This window comes from Neocloeon triangulifer, unplaced genomic scaffold (assembly GCF_031216515.1).
Source record: "Neocloeon triangulifer isolate White Clay Creek 2 clone unplaced genomic scaffold, ASM3121651v1 ptg000012l, whole genome shotgun sequence".
In the NCBI taxonomy this organism is placed as follows: domain Eukaryota; kingdom Metazoa; phylum Arthropoda; class Insecta; order Ephemeroptera; family Baetidae; genus Neocloeon; species Neocloeon triangulifer.
Window position 1 is genome coordinate 2518839 of NW_026775554.1, and position 18650 is coordinate 2537488.

The following is an 18650-nucleotide window of genomic DNA, read 5'->3' on the forward strand; positions in this document are numbered from 1 at the left end:
TTTGATTGTAAACAACGGCGTAGCGAGCGCGAGGACTGAAATTTGAAAATTGATTCGCACGGATTGAACCGAATTGCAGGTCAAACCCTGAGGGCACCTTGCAAGAAGCCTTTTTTCCTGCAAAATAATTCACTCGTGGGCCCGCCGAAGGGCTGCGAGGGTGCCCGTGTGGAGCTCCGGGGCCAAGTCGGAGGCGGCCCAAGTGCGGGTCGCAGGGCACCTGCGGCTCAGCGGCGCAGGTCAAAGTGCACGTTGACGTGCCGCACCGCGAACCCTCTTACCTGGGAGGACACCTGTCGAGGCATCACGGTTCACTCAAGCACCACCGACGACTGCGATGCCATTTTATTTCAAAATAACACTTCGCCTCTAGTTCGCCTGTCCACAGCTGGGGCAAACACTGCAGAGCTCGCGACAGCGACGGCCGAACCGCGAAACTGTGTCCGGAGGGGTGGGGATGAATGGAGGTTTCGATCAGGAGCCAGGCCCATTCAAAGTCCTGATTAGTGCTATTTTCATTTATTAACCCTAAAATGTCACATTCAAACTGGTGGAGTTAATCAAAATTTGACTGAATCATTTTTTTTAACATTTCTAATCGTTTCAATTAATTTCGATTTATTCAGTGTTTTTAATAAAATATTGAAAATAATGATTCATGAGAAAAGTTTAAGCTCCAGAACTATTAATGGAAATTAAAAATAATTTAATCAATGGAAAACACCTTTTAAAATTTAAAATATATAGTGCAGATGCCTAATAAAATTTCATATAAATTTCAAATTTCCATCTCTTTGCTGTGGCTCCACTCATGGCTAGAGCCCTCCTCGCCCTTCAAGGACTACAGCTTCCCGAAAAGCTCGTCGCTCTATCAAAGCAAACTTATTGATCACCGGTTATCAGGCTAAAGGGTCAGAGGTTAGCAGTATAGGGAAGTCTTGATCTAGCGGAGAAAACGAGACCTTTAAAATTTAACAATAATTTTTTAATTATACAATTTTATCCCTTTCATTGTCAAAGGTGCACAATGGCAAAAATAGTGAAAGTGTCTTTATAAAATTATACCGGTTGTACAGGAATTATATGATTTATATTTACGTAATTCAATTTGATTCTCATTATAAAAGTCGGCATTGATTGGAATTGTTCCCACACGGCGTAAAATTTTTCATTCAGTGACAGCAAAACTATGTAAATAAAAGCAACGCATATATAAATCACGGCTGATAAACTTTCCCGCTTTTTTCATTTGCCAGTGGAATCGATTAAATAAGTCTATTGTCCCCCATGGAGCGCACCAATTTGGGTCAGCAGCACACTTTTTAGTTAGGGACTACTGCATTGAGTGCAACCCTTTCTAGTGCGACCCACTAAAAGCACGCGCGCTGCGGGTGCGGGCTGCCGCGCACCATCAAGATAGAGAGCTCTTGCAAATGACTAAGCGATGTATTTTGATGGGTAACTAATTTTACAGATAAAAACAAGTAGTGCGTCAAACATGTAATTTCATGGTGAGCGTTTTCAGTCATTTTTTATTTTATTTTCCTGCAATTGCGATGGAAATTTAATGGATCATACAAAAACTAAGGGAGCTCTATTTTGTATCATTGGCATTGGCTCTTAAAATCGCTTAAAATTACTTAATAAAAGTTTATACTAATCTTTATTCATAAACAAAATAATTAAAGTGGAAAAAATTGCTTCAGCATTTTGAAGATATATTATTGTTAGAACCCCCGACTTCATTTATTTAAAGCTAATAAGTATAGGGATTTGCATATTATTGCAATAACAGCTTAATGAACAAATAAATATAAATGAGATTATTATAATTATTATTGCAACAAAAACAGTATTGCTTGAATACCCAATCAAATATTAACTTCTGTTTCATAGATAGTAATAAATCCGTAAAACCTTTGTTTAAAAAAACACACACAATGAAAATTGTGTTTTAAATTCTAATGAAAACAAAGAACTAAAATGATGTTCATTGTGCCCCAGCCTTTCAGTGTTTTGGAATTCAGTCTATCTTTAACATAACATTAGGATTGGACAATAAGCGGTGCTTGTTTGATTCAAACAGATCAATCAGCGCGGCAGTGAATTTTGTGTGGTACTCTTCGACCTCTTCGGGGGAAGGATTGACCACTTTTGGCAACTCAATGGGCTTCCCAACTAGAATAAAATGTAATGTCAAAGGCACCCGTACCATCGAGTTAATTTTTTTCCCATGCTTACCTACTGTGGTGACGTTTCGCCTCTGCGGGACGAGTCCGAACGAGTACTGGAACATTCCTCGGCCAAGGAAAACCACAGGGGCGATGCCGATGATTTTCCTCAGCCTTTCCTGAACCCTCCGTAGCAAGGAGCCTTCTGGATTGTCCAGCTGATTGTAAAGATCTGTCTCACCAAATGAGAAAACAGGCACCAACGTGGCGCTGAAAACAGAGAAATAAATTCAAGAAAAAAGTCACCGGTTACAATTTTTACCCAGATATGAGGGCGCACTTGACGAAGCCTTTCCTCGGCTTGAGAATGATATTATAAACGCCCGGTTTCGACTTCAAAGCTTCGGCGGCTCCTCCGACTGCGAGAACTGACACTTGACCTTTCTTCTCACTGCACAAGTTGTACAGAATAGCTTCGCGAGAGGAGGATCGAAGGCCTAGGTGCGAACAAATGTTGCGAATAAGTTTTTAAGAGGATCAAAACAAAAGATTTTTTCTTACCAAGTGAAAGAATCAGGTCTCTGATGACGGGGTGGGAAAAGTTGCCGTCCAGGGTGTGAACTGTGGGGGTGAGCCCGGGAAACAGTTTCTCAAATTCCGGCGCTTTTGTGACAAAATTTCCAAAAAGACCCGAACACAGCACACCATGAGGGTAGCAGGCAAATAGATAATTGCGGTCGCTCGGAAGCTCAACTGTTCGCTCCAGACTCAAAGGAAAGTAGGCGCGGTACAGTCGCCACCATGTCCAGTCTCTGACCCACTCAATTCTAAAATTTTAAATAAATCAATTATATTGGAAATAATTATGTGGGAGGAATTTATTTATAAAGAAATTTAAAAAATTAGATTTCAATGTAATAAACAAAAATTACAGTAAATTAATAGAGTAAAAGTTACAGTATGAAGCTATTGACTGACTCAGTTGCGAAATTAATTTCTGCAATTTTTATTAAAATGCTCCCAATTTTTTGTTTTTAATTTAATATGATTTCCTCTTATTTAGTGTTAGTTTGGAACAGACAAAACCCTAGGATTTTAAAGTGCCGGCAGCCCGCAGGTCACATTTGAGGTCATAGTAGTCCTTTTATTTTTTTCATTTTCCTCTTGCAACAAGGAATTCAATTTTTTATTTAAATATAATTTTTGTTTTACCTTCGGCCTTCCCTCTTGGACGTGTTTTTATCGATGAGTATCCACAGAATGTAGAGGAAGACGAGCCACCAGAGTCTAGTGCAGATCATCATGTAAAAAAGTAGCACGCTGAAGAAAAAGCCTCCGAAGACAAAAGTCATGATCCATCCAGCCGCAGCCAGTGTTTGCATGCGCCGAATGAATGGCGTGTTGAGAGGTGCAAACTGCACTTGCAGCAGCCCCATCTGCAACAAAGACAGTATTTACTTAAGTGATTGAAAATTAAATATTCATATGAAAAAGAAGAAAAATGGTTCTTTCTCATTAAAAACGTTAATAGCAAAATCTTGAAAATCTCACGTCATCGTTGGCCATTTTAATTGCACTTGTAAAGAATATTTCAGAACACTATAAAGGCGCTGTGGTTAAAAATTTGGTCCATATAACTTTGATTTTGATTAGATATCGACGCTTGATTCAGTAAATATACTCATGCTTATCTTTAATAAATAAATAAACGTCCAAAGTACAAAATTTTTTCTAGTTCAAGTTTTACGAAAACAAAAATCACTCTGGGCGCTGCAATGGACAAGATAGAATCAACGTGAAGAGGTCGAGCGTTTCATTCGATCAGCACATTTAATAATACGGCGGGCGTCACGCGAGGCAACTTTGTCTGTCATTTGTAGCTCGTTGCATTGCCATTTTCACTGTATCGCGTCCTAATGTGCACATCATAAGGGCCATGTGATGTGAGACTGCGTGCTTTTAGCAGCGGGGGCTGATTATACCATCGGTCCAAAAGAACAACAAGTCCAGTTGACTCATGAAAGACATGACTTATGGGCATGACGTTTTCATTGTGCAAAAATAAAAACAATTCGTCAGCTGATCTGCAATTTCTTCATCCAAACAAATTTAAATTGAAAAAAAAATATCTAATAATTAAAATGTAAATTAGTTAAAAAATTTTGTTCACAAAAAATTTTTCTTTTTTTAGAAATCTGAAGTTAATTAATAAAAATATTTATTTTCAATTCAACCTTTCGTATTTTTTTTCTGCAAAAATTAAATGATTTATATTTTATGAAAAATTAAATAATTCTATCTTTAATGAATTGTACAAAAATAATATCTTATTAAAATTCCGCGCATTCCGGAGCTGCAGAAGCAGCGGAGGCTTGATTGGTTATAATTGGACAAGTTTGACAGGGAAATGAGACAGAGGAAAAATCACCGTACGTTTCAGGAAGAATGCTCGCGTGCATGCAAACCGCAGCAGCAGTGGCGAATCGTGGGTCCGAGTCTTTGTGTCGGAGGCGCCGCCGAGAATAGAGCAAGCAAGGTGTCCGCAGCGCACTAATCTCGGCCGCTCTTGCCATGTTATAAGGTCATGTGTCACGGTGACGTGTAGCCCCCAACACACCCATTGGCCTCCCTCATCAGTCTTTTTTGCACGACAAGCAGGACGCGGCGCACACCAAGTCATGCACAATCAATTCCGCAGACGCGCATTGCACGAGAATTGTTGCAATTTCTTAAATTCTTTCTCAGTAAAATAACAAGAGGACTTTTTATATATCCAGACTTTGAGGATGCTTTTTTTAATTTGTATGTATATAATATATAGCCTCTAAATTTTTATATTAATTTTTAAAATTATGTAACATTTACAAGAAATTTTATTTGTTTCATAAAAGAAAGTTTAAAAATAAATAGTTGAATGGCAACAAATCGTATTTTAAAATCAATATGTTCCCTCAATTCTGTATATAAAATATAATTTATATTGAATCTTTTGCAAGAAAATTTTAAATTGTAGATTCGGTAGATTCATATGATTTATTTGGATTCATTAACACTGTCAGAAAAAAACCAGAAATAAATTGAGGAAAAATGACAATAAAAAATTTAGAAAGAATTTACGGAATTTACAAAGAAATTAAAGAGTGATTTATCACAAAGTTAATTTGCGGAAAAATACTTTATATAACCCTCTATTCAGTTTTTTTTTTGTTTATTCAAAATACTGAAAGTTAATAAAATCATTAAAAATCATCACATAAAATTTTTAGATAATTATTTCGTTTCCGACTTCAAATTAATTTACTTTCCATCATTTAAAGGCGTTTCTTTTGCCCTTCTGCATTTTATAAATATTCAAACAAACATAATCAATATTTAAAATATTTGCTCGCGAGCAAATTAAAATTATCTCTTTACATCAAAGTTTCAATCTCATCATGCTACGTCGAATGAGTTTAAATTAAACTTTGTTTTTGTCCACCTAATTAAAAATTAATGACAGCAACTTGTTGCTTGACACGTCCTTTGATGAAAATTCCAAGCCGTATAAAAGACAGAGGAATATTTTAAATTCTTAAAGTACACATAATTACACAATTAAATCATTTACCTTTGCCACAGAGCGCAGGGTGATCTTCATGTTGGCGGAAAAAAACTGGAAAACATGCAATAGAAGAAAAGTGCATCCGCATCCATATGATTTTTGTTGATGCAGTCCCGAAAATCGAGCCAATGGGGCAAGGTGCATAGAAAGATAGGTGGGTTTACAGAGGGCGCTTATACATTGGTCTTATGGAAGCTAAACCTTCTAAGGGGCTTTCGCGACACCAGATGTCTCTACTGTAGCTTTCTCCCTGTTTCGACTGATTTTCCATTGCTTCAATGCAAAATTTAGTAGCAAAATAAAGACAATTGCAAGCTGATTGATCGATAAAATTTAGCATAAAAATCGAAGAAAAAATAAAGATTGATATGCTTGCCTCTAAAACAAAAAATATCAACTCTGGGTGGTTAATTTGCGTAATTGAAAATTACAACTTCAAATTGCGGCGGGAAGTCGGCACGTGATGTGGTCCAGAGTCCAGACAGGGCTGTGGGTTTGTTACTTGGCTCTGAACTCTGGACTGGAATTTGCTTTTCATCTTTAAAAATAATAATTAATTTAATTATCTATTCAGATGTATGTATCATTTTTCTAAATTATTATTTTTTATTCGCCATGATGTGTGCCTGGTGCCTGCCTATTTTGAGTGAAGTGTCAAAAATTTCCGATTAAAATAGTAAAAAATTATTTTTAATTATTAATTCTAAAATTTGCAATTTTTCCAGAAATTTAGAAAGCTGATTATTTTTAATTAGATAACCGAGATAAGTCAGATAAACAATGCATGTGTACCTAATGCATAATATGATAATAAATATTAGGGAGCAATTTTATTCAAAATAAATATTTTAAGAGATGACCAATTTACGAATTTTGATCATAAAAAATCTTAAGGTCACAGTTTGAAGATTGATGTATAAGAAAAATTCATTGTGTTTATTATTATGTATTATTACTTATATATGACCTATAAGAAGTATGATGCGCGTTGCCGCCGTTGCCTTGTATATATTATATCACGCAAAATAATGCAGGAGAAGCGGGTACCAGATACATTATAAACATTCCACTGACCTTAAAAATTTGTTAGCTTCAAATTGATTCATTATTTAAGTGGTGACAATGCAAGAAATTCGTAAAAATAAGCAAAAACCAAAGTAAACCCAGTGTTCCCCCATAAGCGCTTATGGTAAATATTGCGGCCAGTAGGGAGAAACCTATAGTAGAGACCTCTCGCGGATTGGAAGCCTCTTAGAAGCTTTCAACTCAGGGGGGCGCGGCTCAGGCCACCTATTTTTCCATGCACCTTGCAATGGGGGTTGCAGCATCGCCCTCTCCGCGGTGGTGGAGGCACCGATAGATGATGAAGTTCGTCAAGTTTTCGTTGATGGCGCGAGTGTTTACTCGTTCGCACTCTCTCGTCGTCTTGTGATCAACAAAAAGCAAAAACAACACCCTTTCGCTGACCCTTATCTGTTCTCCACTTGAGCTCCATTAATTCTGAACTCAAACACACTCGAATAGGTATGCAAATAACCCAAGAACGTGTCTTTATCATTGAGTGTGACGAAAATTAGCACAATGCAATGCCATTCATACAAGATCGCGCTAATTATATTTATTTAATTTGTTACAAATTTTGGTCTGCAGGGTTCAAATATTATTTGTGGTTAAAATTCTTTGTCTAATAATTTAATTTCGGCTCAAAAGGAAAGAATTCTTGAACATTTTTACGGTCAATTCAAAAATTCCACGTTTCTGAATTTTTATAGGGATGAATGATTGTGCACCTGTTCTCGTCATTTCCCGCATTATTTCCCTTTTGCAGTTTTCGTTCTTTTGTCTTTTATTCTCACGTCGTTTACTTTTTGTTTCCGTCAGCAGACGACGACAAGGCGCGCAGTTGCAGAAGCTCCACCCCCGAAGGCCACAAGTGGAGGGAAGAACTGCTGCACTCTTGGAGAACGCGTACGTTGGCTCTGGGGTTGATTTTCAACGCCCTTGCTATCGACCAAGGAGAGCAGATATTGACTTTGAAAAGTAAACACACAAACACGGCAGCGGCTCTCTCCGAGTTCAGTCCCGAAGAGACACTCGATCCAGCAGTCGTGGTCAACTTTCTTTCGGAAAAGGACGTTCCACGCACAAATGACCTGGTCACCGTTGTAGAGGCAGAAGAGAAGCTGTCAGAGAGGGTACAATTTTGCTACTAATTGTAAAACCATAATTGACTCTAATTGTCTTATCTTACAAGGTTTCGTTAATTATTTAGTATGCGATAAATTTTTCTTTGCTAAAGAAGAGCAAACATAAAAGAAGAAATAATGAAACCTTTTTCTAAGAATGTTTATTTTTGTGGTTCTATTTTAATGATTAAAAATTAATTTATAGGATCATGTCTCGCCCCCAGCGATTGTTGCGGCTCTGCGCCTCTCTCCACGATCAAAACTCTGCCCAGCTGCAAGTAAAAATAAATAATTTTGTAAGTGTATTTTTAAATTTAAGTATAAAAAATAATCACCAGACTTTAATTGATACAGTTGCAAGAGGAGAGTGGCAGCAAATGTGTGTTTTTGGTGCCAATTTTGGCTGAGTCTGAAGAAGTCTTGGTGCAGGTCATCATGGAAAAGATCTTGCCGCAGGAAATGAGGTTCCCGGTATGAATCAAAATCAAATGTGTTCCTACAATTTTAGCTTGATACTTTGAATTTTAATTTAGAGCTCTCTGCCATTATTATATTTCAAGATAATAACAAAGATTTTTTTTCTAAATAATTTTTTTTTTTCACAGATGAGCACCAGTGTGCTGGGGATGGCGATCACCTCAAGTCCCATAACTCTCACTGACCTGCCGGAGGAGAAGGTGTCCGAGTTGAGCCACTTGCTTGGTTTCGACCCCGAGTCGTACCTCTCAGTTTGTATCCGACACCCTGAGAGCCAATCAGCATCCTTAATTGTCTGCCTAGTCAACTTCCCACCTACCTCTCAGCCAGATAAATTGATAGATATCGCTGAAAATTGCTGCTTGTAACTAAATTGTCCTTCACTGTCCCCACGCACAGACCCCTTTTCAGCAAGTACAATTTGCAGGACTCTGCTCGGCATAATCCTCAACACCATGTCATACGAAAGGGAAAAAAGGCTTAAGATGCAGTGCCAGTCTCTTCTTACTGTTGCAAAGAACCTGTTCACACACCTAGGTTAGTTAGTCTCGAAGAGTCTGCACTTTTCCTTAAAATAATTAAATTGCTCTGCTACCTTTTGCCATTAAGAAAATTACATTTAAATTAGTCGCACCAAGTTATAAGTCTTCACCACAAAAATTATAAATTATGCATTAGTAAGGTATAGTAAGAATGAGTTAAATTAAATTTGCTTGTACTGGGGAAATTTTTCTCACATTCACATGAAACCAAAAGTGAAAATCTTTGCCAGACTGAATTTTTCCTGCCTAACACTCAATTTTGCCTGAATTTTCAATTTAACTAAAAATTAATTTTTCAGTGGCCTTTTAAAAAATAAACTTTCTTTAATTTCAAACTCTCATAGATAATATCAATGAACTGCTGAGGGAAATTATGATGGAGGCTCAGAAGTTGACCAATGCCGAGCGCTGCTCCCTATTCTTACTGGATCACGAACACCACCAGCTCGTCGCCAATGTGTTTGACGGCTACCCTACAAAGGGCGAAAATGAGGTACCAAAATTAATTTGATTAATGTTTTTCAAAGTCCCAGTTTTTTTCTTAATTTATTATACTTTTAATTAACTGAGACTCAAATTAAATGAAATCTCCGCAATAGATCCCGATTTTGAATAAGAATTTGTAAATAATTAATTTGTCAAATTTTATTTTATTTTACAGCCCTTGCAAGAGATCAGGATTGCTGAAAATCAGGGCATCGCAGGTCACGTTGCCATGACAGGGGAGCTTCTCAACATCAAAGATGCTTATTCTCACCCCCTTTTCTACAAAGGCATGGACGAAACCACAGGCTTTGTTACAAGGTATGTTCGATATTTTGTTTGTCATGCTGATGTTTAATGTCATTTTATAGGAACATTCTTTGCATTCCGATCAAGGATGAAAAAAGAGTTGTCGGCGTTGCTCAGCTCTGTAATAAAATCAACGGAATGCAGTTCACTTCTTCAGACGAAGAAATCGCCGTCGCCTTTAGCATTTTCTGCGGAATCAGCATCATGCACAGCCTCATGTACAAGAAGGTTCAAGACGCCCAGTCAAGGAGCAAACTTTCAAACGAACTCATGATGTACCACATGAAGGTGTGTCACTTAATCAGTAGCCTTTTTGGTTAATGAATCAAATCCGCAATGACCAGGTCTCCGCTGACGAGCTTTCTCGTTTAGCTGAAGCTATGGTACCTAGCCTAGATGAAAACTTCTCTTCGTACTATTATGTTCCGAGAGACATTCCTGTAGACAATACTCCTTCAATAGTCTTGGCAATGTTTGAGGATCTAGGTCTTAGTCAGAGGTGGAGGATTGGTCAAGAAGTGCTTGCAAAGTAATTTGTTTTTCTCATTCTAGCGGAATTGAATTTATAAAGTGTAAATATAATTTTCAGGTTTGTACTGCTAGTCAAAAGGGGGTACCGAGACCCTCCGTATCACAACTGGATGCATGCATTCACAGTCACGCATTTTGCCTTCTTGCTTCTAAAAAACCTGAAAGTTGTTGAGCAGGGACATATCTCGTAAGGCCAATATCTAAATTACTACTTACAGCACAGTAGATCAAATATGTACCCATCCTAATTAAACAATATAGGGTTACGCCTATCTCTTAAAGTGGGGCTATTTTGGGATACTTACACATGTTGACTTTAGCTTCTAGCCGAGATCAATATAATATATTAATAAGTAGAATGCTTTGTCATACATGAGGTGTTTGTCTTTTAGTCCTGTTTTTCTTGCAAGATGTTTATATACAATGACTATTTTTGTTTTTTACAACACTTCAGGAAAAAATTGTTAGATACAAAAAATCCTAATAACAAAATCTTGTTTGGTATATCACTTTTTATTTAGCTTTAAAATAATTATTTATAATTAATGTTCAAACAGAGAGCTTGAAGCATTGGCTTTAATCGTTTCTTGCCTGTGCCATGATCTGGACCATCGAGGGACCACAAATTCATTCCAGCTGACATCAAATTCCGTGCTTGCAGGACTGTACAGCTCAGAGGGCTCCGTCATGGAGGTTGAATAATTTACTTTTTGTTTTAATTTTTATTATAATTCTAACTAATATACAGAGACACCATTTGTCACAAACTATGTGCATTTTGAACACTGAAGGATGCAATATTCTCCAAAATTTGAATGAAAAGGAGTATGAGAAAGTTCTCGAATTGATCAGGGAAATAATTTTAGGTAAATAAAACATTTCTTGAATTATTTTAATCAATTAGGGTTTTCATGTAGCTACTGATCTGGCTCAGCACCTTCGGATTGTTGCAAAATATTGTGATCTGGTAAGCGCCGGATTTGACAAGACCAACGAAACTCATCGAAAGCTTTTGCTGACTCTTATGATGACCTGCTGTGATCTCAGTGACCAAACAAAGAAGTGGCCAGTAACAAAACGAATAGCGGTTAGTAAAAAATAATTAATACAAAAAACAAAAAGTAACACATTTTCTTGCAGGTTCTTGTGTATCAAGAATTCTTCTCGCAAGGGGACCTGGAAAAAGCAATGGGCAACAGACCAATAGAGATGATGGACAGGGAAAAAGCGTGCATTCCCACTCTTCAGCTTCAGTTTCTCGACGATATTGTTCTGCCAACATACAAGTACACTATAAAAATTTTGAAGCAGAAAACTTTGTAATAATCTGTGTTCTTGAAATTTCAGTGTACTCTGCAGCCTTTTTGACGAGGCCAAACCGTTGCTCGAAATTTTAAAGTTCAATTGTGCCTGCTGGAAAAAAGCACTTGAAATCTACACTAGTCGATGGCCTCAGGGTGGAGCCTCTATCAACATTCTTGAAGATGAATCTCTGGAGAAGGAAGTTATGGATTCTTTGGAATGTGACTTTTAATGAAAGTCGTCTAATAATTACCTGTGTTCACATTGAGAGAGTTGGTGTCTTTAGTCTTGTTACTAAAGTGGCAATAATAAAAAAAGTATTTCTGCTAGAAAGAGATATCAATACATTTTATTTTATTATAAACAAGTGGTTGATAAAAAAACTTATTTCAACGGACGTCAAAATATAAAGTGATAATACAATAATAAAAATTGGAAAGGTCTCCAACCAATGTGTTTTAATATAATTTAAATGGGATCACAAAAATATTTTGCAAAAAAATACAAGTTAGTAAAAATATGTTCACCGACTTAAGCATTAGCACCATCCTCCTTTGCTTTTTCAAAAACCGAAAAGTCAAACTGGGGCAGTTCAAGCGGTGCTAGGATCGGCAGAGTTCTTGTGTCAAAGAAAGCATCGCCCTGGCTTGCTGTGGGAGTTCCCTCAGGACTCAAGTGCTTCGGGGTCACTATGTCGGAAGCAAAGCTGGCCTCAAGATGGTCAGTGAGGAGCTGCACTTGGGTTCGAAGACACTCGTTCTCCTTATCCCTGGCGTCGAGCTGAGTGACCAACTGCTTGACCAAATCGTGCAGATGTTGAGTCAAAGTTTTCAGCTCCTCCACAACAACTTTGTCATCTTTGGGATGTTTGCTGCCCTTGATCGGAACGACCGCTTGTTCTTGCACTTCCTCCCTTGCAACAGCCCCCGTGTCCCGAAGCAGATTCGTCATCAAAGAATCTGCCTCTTCCATTGTTCTGCAAATAATTTAAATGAAAAAAAAGGAGCGAAAAATAATTAACAAGCTAACCTGAAAATAGCAACATGCAAATTGCTGTCATTTGCAAGTTGTCCCATGACCATCTTGTGTCTGTTTTTCTCCAAGTCCATGTCCTTGCAGTATCTTTCATACTGAGTTTTCCTAAGCCTGGTTAATTTAAAAAGAGTTAGACTTTAATTCTTTATCAATGGGAGAGATTTAATCTGATTTTGAAAGATAAAAATTGACTTACTGGATAAGTTCTGCTTGTCTGAGGTGATACTGCTTCTGAAGCTGGATGCTCTCTATTGCTTTTGGTTGAATAGTGCTGCCGAGAGCGCTGTCCAAAAGGTTGGCAGCTTTCATGTGACACTCTGAAGCTTCGTTGAACCTTTTGGCTCGGAGGTGCGTCTCGGCGCATCGGGCTTGGTAGTGAGCCTTAAATATATATTTTTTTAATACTTTAAAAAATATTTTCTGTGTATAATTACTTTCTTTACTTTATTACATAATAATGTCAAATGTCATTACATACATATACTGACCTCGTTAAGAGAAGAATTTTCCATATTACTGTCACATAAAAAAACCACAATACGATCTCCCTTTCAACGTTTCAATCTGCAGCTTCGTTCAGCACACTGTAATGTTTAAAAAAAATCAAATAATTATCGTTAAAAGATCTATACATTTACTACAATCTAAAATAATCTACCAAAAATATGTATTACATTATAATAAATAAACTTTTGGATTGTTTCTGCTTTATATCTTAAGTGAATTTACAAGTGATCTCGCCTGACACTCAATTTTTTTACCTGTAACACTTATAGTGTCAGTTTGAGGTTTTTGGTTGCTACTTTGTCAATGATTTTATAAAGTAATTAAGATAAAACAACAGCAAAAGTAAGAGACGAATTTATGCAATTTATGGGTGAAACCAAAATCACAACACAAAACAGCTGTGTTATTTATTTTCTTCTTATCCAATCAGATTCGAGCTCGAAAACAAACCAACCTTGTGGATGGTGGCTCTATCTATTTTTATTTACAACTACTAAAATGTATTTTAATACTCCATACATACGCTATAAGCATGCATCTTTTTTTTATTTTTTAAGAGTGTCATTATTTATGCAAATAATACTGGCATGACGTCTACAATTATTCCTGAATGCCCAGTCATGGAAATCTATTTTGTTTGTGTTAATCGTTAATCCTCACTCTGGATTTTTTTTATCTAAATAGAAGAAGACATGTATGACAATTATTAAACTCTTCACTCTTCCCTTGTGTAATTGATTATTTGTAAAGAAAATTGTGATGGGAAAAAATAATTTATTTCTTATAAAATTTACATAATTTCAAAACAAAAAAGTGTTCGAGCGAAAAGTTGTTGACGCGCGATAATATTTAAAATTAAGTTTCATTAATTGGGTCAAAATTTGAATACTGATCTTGGAATTGTCTCTAAATAATTTCAAATGAAGCGCAAATGTGAGTAGATTAATTATTGTTTTTAATCATTTCATTAAGAGCATGGTTAAAAAATTTGTTTGAAATAACAATATTTAATAAAAATCTAGTTAAAATGCGTTTGCTTGATATAAAAAAATAACTGACTCTAAATAATAATTGCTAAGGGCGTAGCATGTTTAGAAATGTAGTCGAACTAATCACTGATGAATATGTTTTAAAAAACAAGAAAAAAACTTATTCTTCTTGGATGAAATAAAAATTATTGTGTTGTGCCTAAAATAAATTTTAAGCGACTTTTATAGTATCGTACATTTGCAGCACATTTGAATGTTATAACAATATCTTTATAACTTTCAAAACACCAAAAATCAAAGTACTTTTTCATCCCTTGTTTACACAATTAATAGTATGCAATTTTTATTAAAAAACTTCAATTTGTACTGTAAAAGATTTGCGTGCTTAGATATGTATTTAAAATTTTTCGGCATGAAACATTATTGGCTGGAATGTTTTAAACAATTTTATTGTGCTCTCCGGTATCGCGCATCACACGGCGCGTTCAATGTTTAATAAGACGTCTATACCGAAATAAACCAGGAGCGCTTCTCTGTTTAGCAAAATATTAGGATGTAAAAATAGTCTGTGTGGTGCATAATTGGGCCCACGCTGGCAAACTTCATTTGGTGGGAGTCACGTAGACCAATATAGAACACTTAGAAGTCACTACAAAAATATTTTTGGCCTAACGTGCTAAACTTAGAACTTTTTTTATCTCACGCATCGCGTTGGCTTGTTGAATATTCGCTGCGGCCGTTTCTGAACCATTGGATCTCGCTTACACATGGTTGACCATAGGGACCATTTTTGCAGTATTCTCTTTTTTTCAATTTTGGTGAGAATTCAAATAGGGCAAATACAATTGTATAAAAATTAAAAAAAAAATTATTTCTTGCGCATAAATAACAAAAATTCAGGAAAGATATTTTGTTGAATAGTAAGCTTCAAGGTGTTATAATTATATTTCTGATTTAATGATATTCAAGGGATAATTAAAATCGTGCTGACTTCTGATTTTTTTAATTTTTCCTTGCAGGGTTCTGGACTTGCACCTGTAATCATAACGCAGATCGCTCGGGGGTCGCCAAGCCTGCTTGTTGCAGTGTCAAGAAGAGGTTTGATTTGAAAACAACATGCTGACAGCAAAGTGACACGTGAGAATTCAGAAATGATTGCAGCGAGAAGACAAAAATTTCATCCTGCATGCCATGGGGCTGAATATTAAACACATTTCTTATAAGTGGAAAATAAAGCCATGCGGCCAAGGATAATGCCAGGCACACCTTGCAAGGTGAGTCTTTTGGATTCTTCAATTGCTTTTCTTATTAAAGAACACAAAAAGAACGATCCGAAAACCCAATTTTATATTAATTCTGAACTGGAAAAGAGGAAATTTATTAAAAAAAAAAAACAAATATAGTAAATTCGCACATGACCATCCGCATATAGGCTCGGACCATATGCGAAATTCCGCGTCTACTTTTAAAACAGACCTTAGTTACGTCATTAGCTAATGTGTGACGCCGAATTTCAAAAATATATTTTGGCCGCCTAGTTCAAGTGAGTCACGCGCCAGGAACAGCGGCTACAGGCACTTTCGCCGCTTCAAGTCCACCACTAAATTTAGGTTCAAAACAAACTAAAGAGTTCTCGGCTAATTTCGCGAATTGCTTGTAACAAAAAGCACCGCGCTTCTGACGGCATCTGTTTTAACTGTGCTTTACATGTACCAATTTACATGCTAGTTTTATTAAAAATTCCATTGCAATGCTTTTTGGAAAGCGAAAAACTTGTCAACTTTTTGGAACTTTTCAAATAAGTAGTATTTATAAAAAAAAAATATTGATTGATTCATTTATAATTAGTGATAAATTGCAATATTTACTTTATATCTTTTTATGGGAAAAACTTGCCAGAAATTCGATAAGAAAATCGATTTCAAATCAATGTGAAGATAGAGAAGAATTGTGTAATTGTCTACTAAAAATTATTTTTACCCATTTTTCCGGCACAGTTTATGTGTTTTGGAAAGAAAGGGTATTGAAAAAAAGCAGAGTAATGTGCTCAACGGCAAAGCATTATTTTCTGAATTACATTTTTTATGGTGCGCTTTTTCACAAACACCGCAAGACTATAATTTAAAGGAAAAAAAGATTCCATAAGAAACGCACCAGGATAAAAATTATTATTTTCGCTTAAGGGCGAGGGTGTTGGTCGCGGCCACATAATTTATTTACTTCATTTGATAGTTTTATTATTCAGAGAGCGCCGAGAGTGGAGAAAACCTGTGCGCGCGTCTCTCTCTCTCTCTCTCTCTCTCTTGCTCGCTCGGAATAACAAAAAAGATTTAGTAAAAAGAGGCTCGAGAAGAAAAAGGATAAAAAATCTTAAGGCGGTGGCTAACAAGACCCTTATTGCACCTGTTTCGTTGAGCACGCGATCGCGGCTTACGACGGCCGAATCGGCGCCGCCGACCGACACTGCCGCACTCGCGGCGCCGAAACGAGCGCGGTCGTGCGTCGCGCGCCACGCTAGCGCGGCGCTGAGCGTCGCCAGCGTCCGTTTTCGCCGCGTAACGTGCCCGGCTGGTCTCTCGTGTCCAGCGCATTATATACGAGAAAAGATTTGAAATACGAAGACAACACCCTTTCAGACAACCGTCCATCGCATCCTAATAAAAATGAAGAGAAATTTCCGCTTCTGCGTTGCTCGAGAGCGCGCGCCGCCGAAGCGTGTTTCTTCACCAGACCATTATATGAATAATATTGTGTCGGCACTCCAAATATATAACGCATTTTTTTTCAAGGAAGAGGTCGTTTAAACAGGTAACGTTCTGAATCAAGAACTTAACTTTTACGACGACTTTTATTCAAGAATGCTACAAATCAAATTAAATTTGTGGATAAAATAATATTTTACAGTAAAATAGTTTTATTGTTGAACATGGTTTAATAAAATAAACATTTTCCCAATAGCTCTATTATTACTTTGTTGGAAAATTTTGTGTAAATTTGCAATCGGGAAAAATTTTTTCCTTTAATTGGTTTTAGTTTTAATTAATTCTGATTAATGCTGATTAATATACTATTTCAGACAGTCTCTTTTATTTATAAAATCACAACCACAAATTTTATATTTTTCGTCATATGAATGAAAATTTTGCTGAAATAATTTGGATCAGTACCATAAGTTGAACTTGAATTGGTTTCCGCAAAAATTACATAAAGAAAAATAGATACATAGAAATTTTTTAAATTTATCAATTTTTCAACACATTTTAATTTCTTATCATGAGTGTGTTTTTTGTAATTTTTTGTGTAGAGTTGTATCGTGTTAGTGTTTTTAATGGTATTCGAGCAGTTTCCGTTTTTCAATTTTCCTAAAAAATTATAACGTGGATTCGGAAACTGAGTGAGAAAACCAATGCTTCGGAAAACGAATTAAAATGTCAACTTTTAATTGTAAATCTTAATTTATTCAAAACAGATTTGGAATTTTCTTTCCAAAAAATTTAGCTTTTCCATTTAAATATTAAAATCAAGATAAATAGCAACACACTGAACATGAATGGGATCTTGATTTTGCTAATTGAAAGCTCGTCAGCTAGAAATATTTAATCCGTTTTCCGAGCATTGGTTTACTCGCTCAGATTCTGAATCTACGTTAAATTTCTTTTGGAAATTTGTAATAAACCAAAACTGAAAATATGTTTTTCTAAAAACCAAATGACAATATTTGCAATAAAAATGAAAAATATTTTTCTTTGAGGTGGTTTAATTTATAAGGTGCAAACTAAAAAAAAAACTAGATCATCTAGCTCATTAAAAAATAAAAGAAACAAATTTATATTTATTTCTCCTTGCTTGCTCCATACAAAGCCTAACGATGCTGGAAACGCGTGCCGCCCATCAATTTATTTACACCATCTCTCACAATCGAGAGGTGAAAGTCGGCGTTTAATTAAGATCCGAGCGTTTAATTGAGTGCGTTGGTCCTTTTTATTGCTGGATTTGTAAACAAACACGCGATTCCGCACCTTCAAGTTCGGACTTGCGAGTTTCGGTCAATGAAAGAAGCGTCGGACAAACACAGGCGCGCACCTCGCGAAAATGAATGGATCATGCTGGGAGAGTAAAGCTGAGGCTGATTGTCCTTCAAAACGCACGGGGCACTCCTTGTTTCACATTTCCATTCATGTAAAATACTTTATAGGAAAGAGAAGAGTTGTTAGTTACCACTCCCTCTCTCTGCGCTCTCTGAGACACATCCTGTCTCTCTCTCTCTCTCTCTCTCTCTCTCTCTCTCTCTCTCTCTCTCTCTCTCTCTCTCTCTCTCTCTCTCTCTCTCTCTCTCTCTCTCTCTCTCTCTCTCTCTCTCTCTCTCTCTCTCTCTCTCTCTCTCTCTCTCTCTCTTGCCTTCTCGCTGGCCGCGTAGATTACTTCTTCTTTATTGAGAAATTCATTCAAATTCTTAGCTGCAGCGAAGCATCAATGGAGCTGGAGCGCGCCAGAGAGAGGAAGGAGAGTGCCAGAGA

The 18650-nt window shown here is 36.6% G+C and overlaps 4 protein-coding genes across 7 annotated transcripts in view; 1 reads left to right on the top strand and 3 right to left on the bottom strand.

The window, feature by feature from the left end:
• The window catches only part of LOC132197004 (neurocalcin homolog), a 33245-nt gene extending 32835 nt beyond the window's left edge, over nt 1–410 (bottom strand). Inside the window, exon 1 of the mRNA XM_059620011.1 lies at nt 282–410. The gene's annotated coding sequence lies outside the window, so the exon portion shown is untranslated. The remainder of the gene's footprint in view (nt 1–281) is intronic.
• A 1047-nt stretch (nt 411–1457) lies between these two features.
• Nucleotides 1458–5923, bottom strand: LOC132197027 (2-acylglycerol O-acyltransferase 1-like). Of its 3 annotated transcripts, none has more exons than XM_059620051.1 (6): nt 5779–5923; nt 3384–3607; nt 2733–2998; nt 2494–2668; nt 2242–2441; nt 1458–2178 (listed from the first exon to the last, which is right to left on the bottom strand). In XM_059620051.1, exons 1-6 carry the CDS (start codon nt 5914–5916, stop codon nt 2024–2026), a joined length of 1158 nt encoding a protein of 385 aa, XP_059476034.1. In that variant the 5' UTR covers nt 5917–5923; the 3' UTR covers nt 1458–2023. The 3 variants fall into 3 exon arrangements, with proteins under 3 accessions (XP_059476034.1, XP_059476037.1, XP_059476035.1); XM_059620054.1 differs by lacking the exon at nt 5779–5923 and adding an exon at nt 4605–4756; XM_059620052.1 differs by lacking the exon at nt 5779–5923 and adding an exon at nt 3723–3841.
• A 1199-nt stretch (nt 5924–7122) lies between these two features.
• On the top strand, nt 7123–11960 carry LOC132197026 (cGMP-dependent 3',5'-cyclic phosphodiesterase-like). 2 transcript variants are annotated; one of them, XM_059620049.1, is made up of 16 exons: nt 7123–7296; nt 7654–7967; nt 8164–8254; nt 8313–8429; nt 8564–8799; nt 8863–8972; nt 9322–9470; nt 9639–9781; nt 9832–10057; nt 10114–10298; nt 10359–10487; nt 10858–10993; nt 11049–11166; nt 11218–11387; nt 11441–11586; nt 11648–11960. In XM_059620049.1, the coding sequence occupies exons 3-16, from the start codon at nt 8168–8170 to the stop codon at nt 11832–11834; spliced, it is 2139 nt and encodes a 712-aa protein (XP_059476032.1). In that variant the 5' UTR covers nt 7123–7296; nt 7654–7967; nt 8164–8167; the 3' UTR covers nt 11835–11960. The 2 variants fall into 2 exon arrangements, with proteins under 2 accessions (XP_059476032.1, XP_059476033.1); XM_059620050.1 differs by having other exon boundaries at nt 7657–7967.
• On the bottom strand, nt 11923–13547 carry LOC132197028 (nuclear receptor-binding factor 2-like). The gene is made up of 5 exons (XM_059620055.1): nt 13399–13547; nt 13126–13221; nt 12834–13018; nt 12632–12748; nt 11923–12578 (listed from the first exon to the last, which is right to left on the bottom strand). Exons 2-5 carry the CDS (start codon nt 13147–13149, stop codon nt 12134–12136), a joined length of 771 nt encoding a protein of 256 aa, XP_059476038.1. The 5' UTR covers nt 13150–13221; nt 13399–13547; the 3' UTR covers nt 11923–12133.
• Nucleotides 13548–18650: the final 5103 nt, after the last annotated feature.

Coding starts and splice junctions, on each gene's coding strand:
- LOC132197028 (XM_059620055.1), bottom strand. CDS start 13,149: ATGGAAAATTCTTCTCTTAACGAG. Junction 13,019..13,125: donor AAAATTCTTCTCTTAACGAG/GTCAGTATATGT, acceptor TATATATTTAAG/GCTCACTACCAAGCCCGATG. Junction 12,579..12,631: donor TTGCATGTTGCTATTTTCAG/GTTAGCTTGTTA, acceptor AATTATTTGCAG/AACAATGGAAGAGGCAGATT.
- LOC132197026 (XM_059620049.1), top strand. CDS start 8,168: ATGTCTCGCCCCCAGCGATTGTTGCGGCTCTGCGCCTCTCTCCACGAT. Junction 8,800..8,862: donor ATCGCTGAAAATTGCTGCTT/GTAACTAAATTG, acceptor TACAATTTGCAG/GACTCTGCTCGGCATAATCC. Junction 11,167..11,217: donor GATCAGGGAAATAATTTTAG/GTAAATAAAACA, acceptor GTTTTCATGTAG/CTACTGATCTGGCTCAGCAC.
- LOC132197027 (XM_059620051.1), bottom strand. CDS start 5,916: ATGCACCTTGCCCCATTGGCTCGATTTTCGGGACTGCATCAACAAAAA. Junction 2,442..2,493: donor AAGTGCGCCCTCATATCTGG/GTAAAAATTGTA, acceptor CTCTGTTTTCAG/CGCCACGTTGGTGCCTGTTT. Junction 2,179..2,241: donor GCGAAACGTCACCACAGTAG/GTAAGCATGGGA, acceptor ATTTTATTCTAG/TTGGGAAGCCCATTGAGTTG.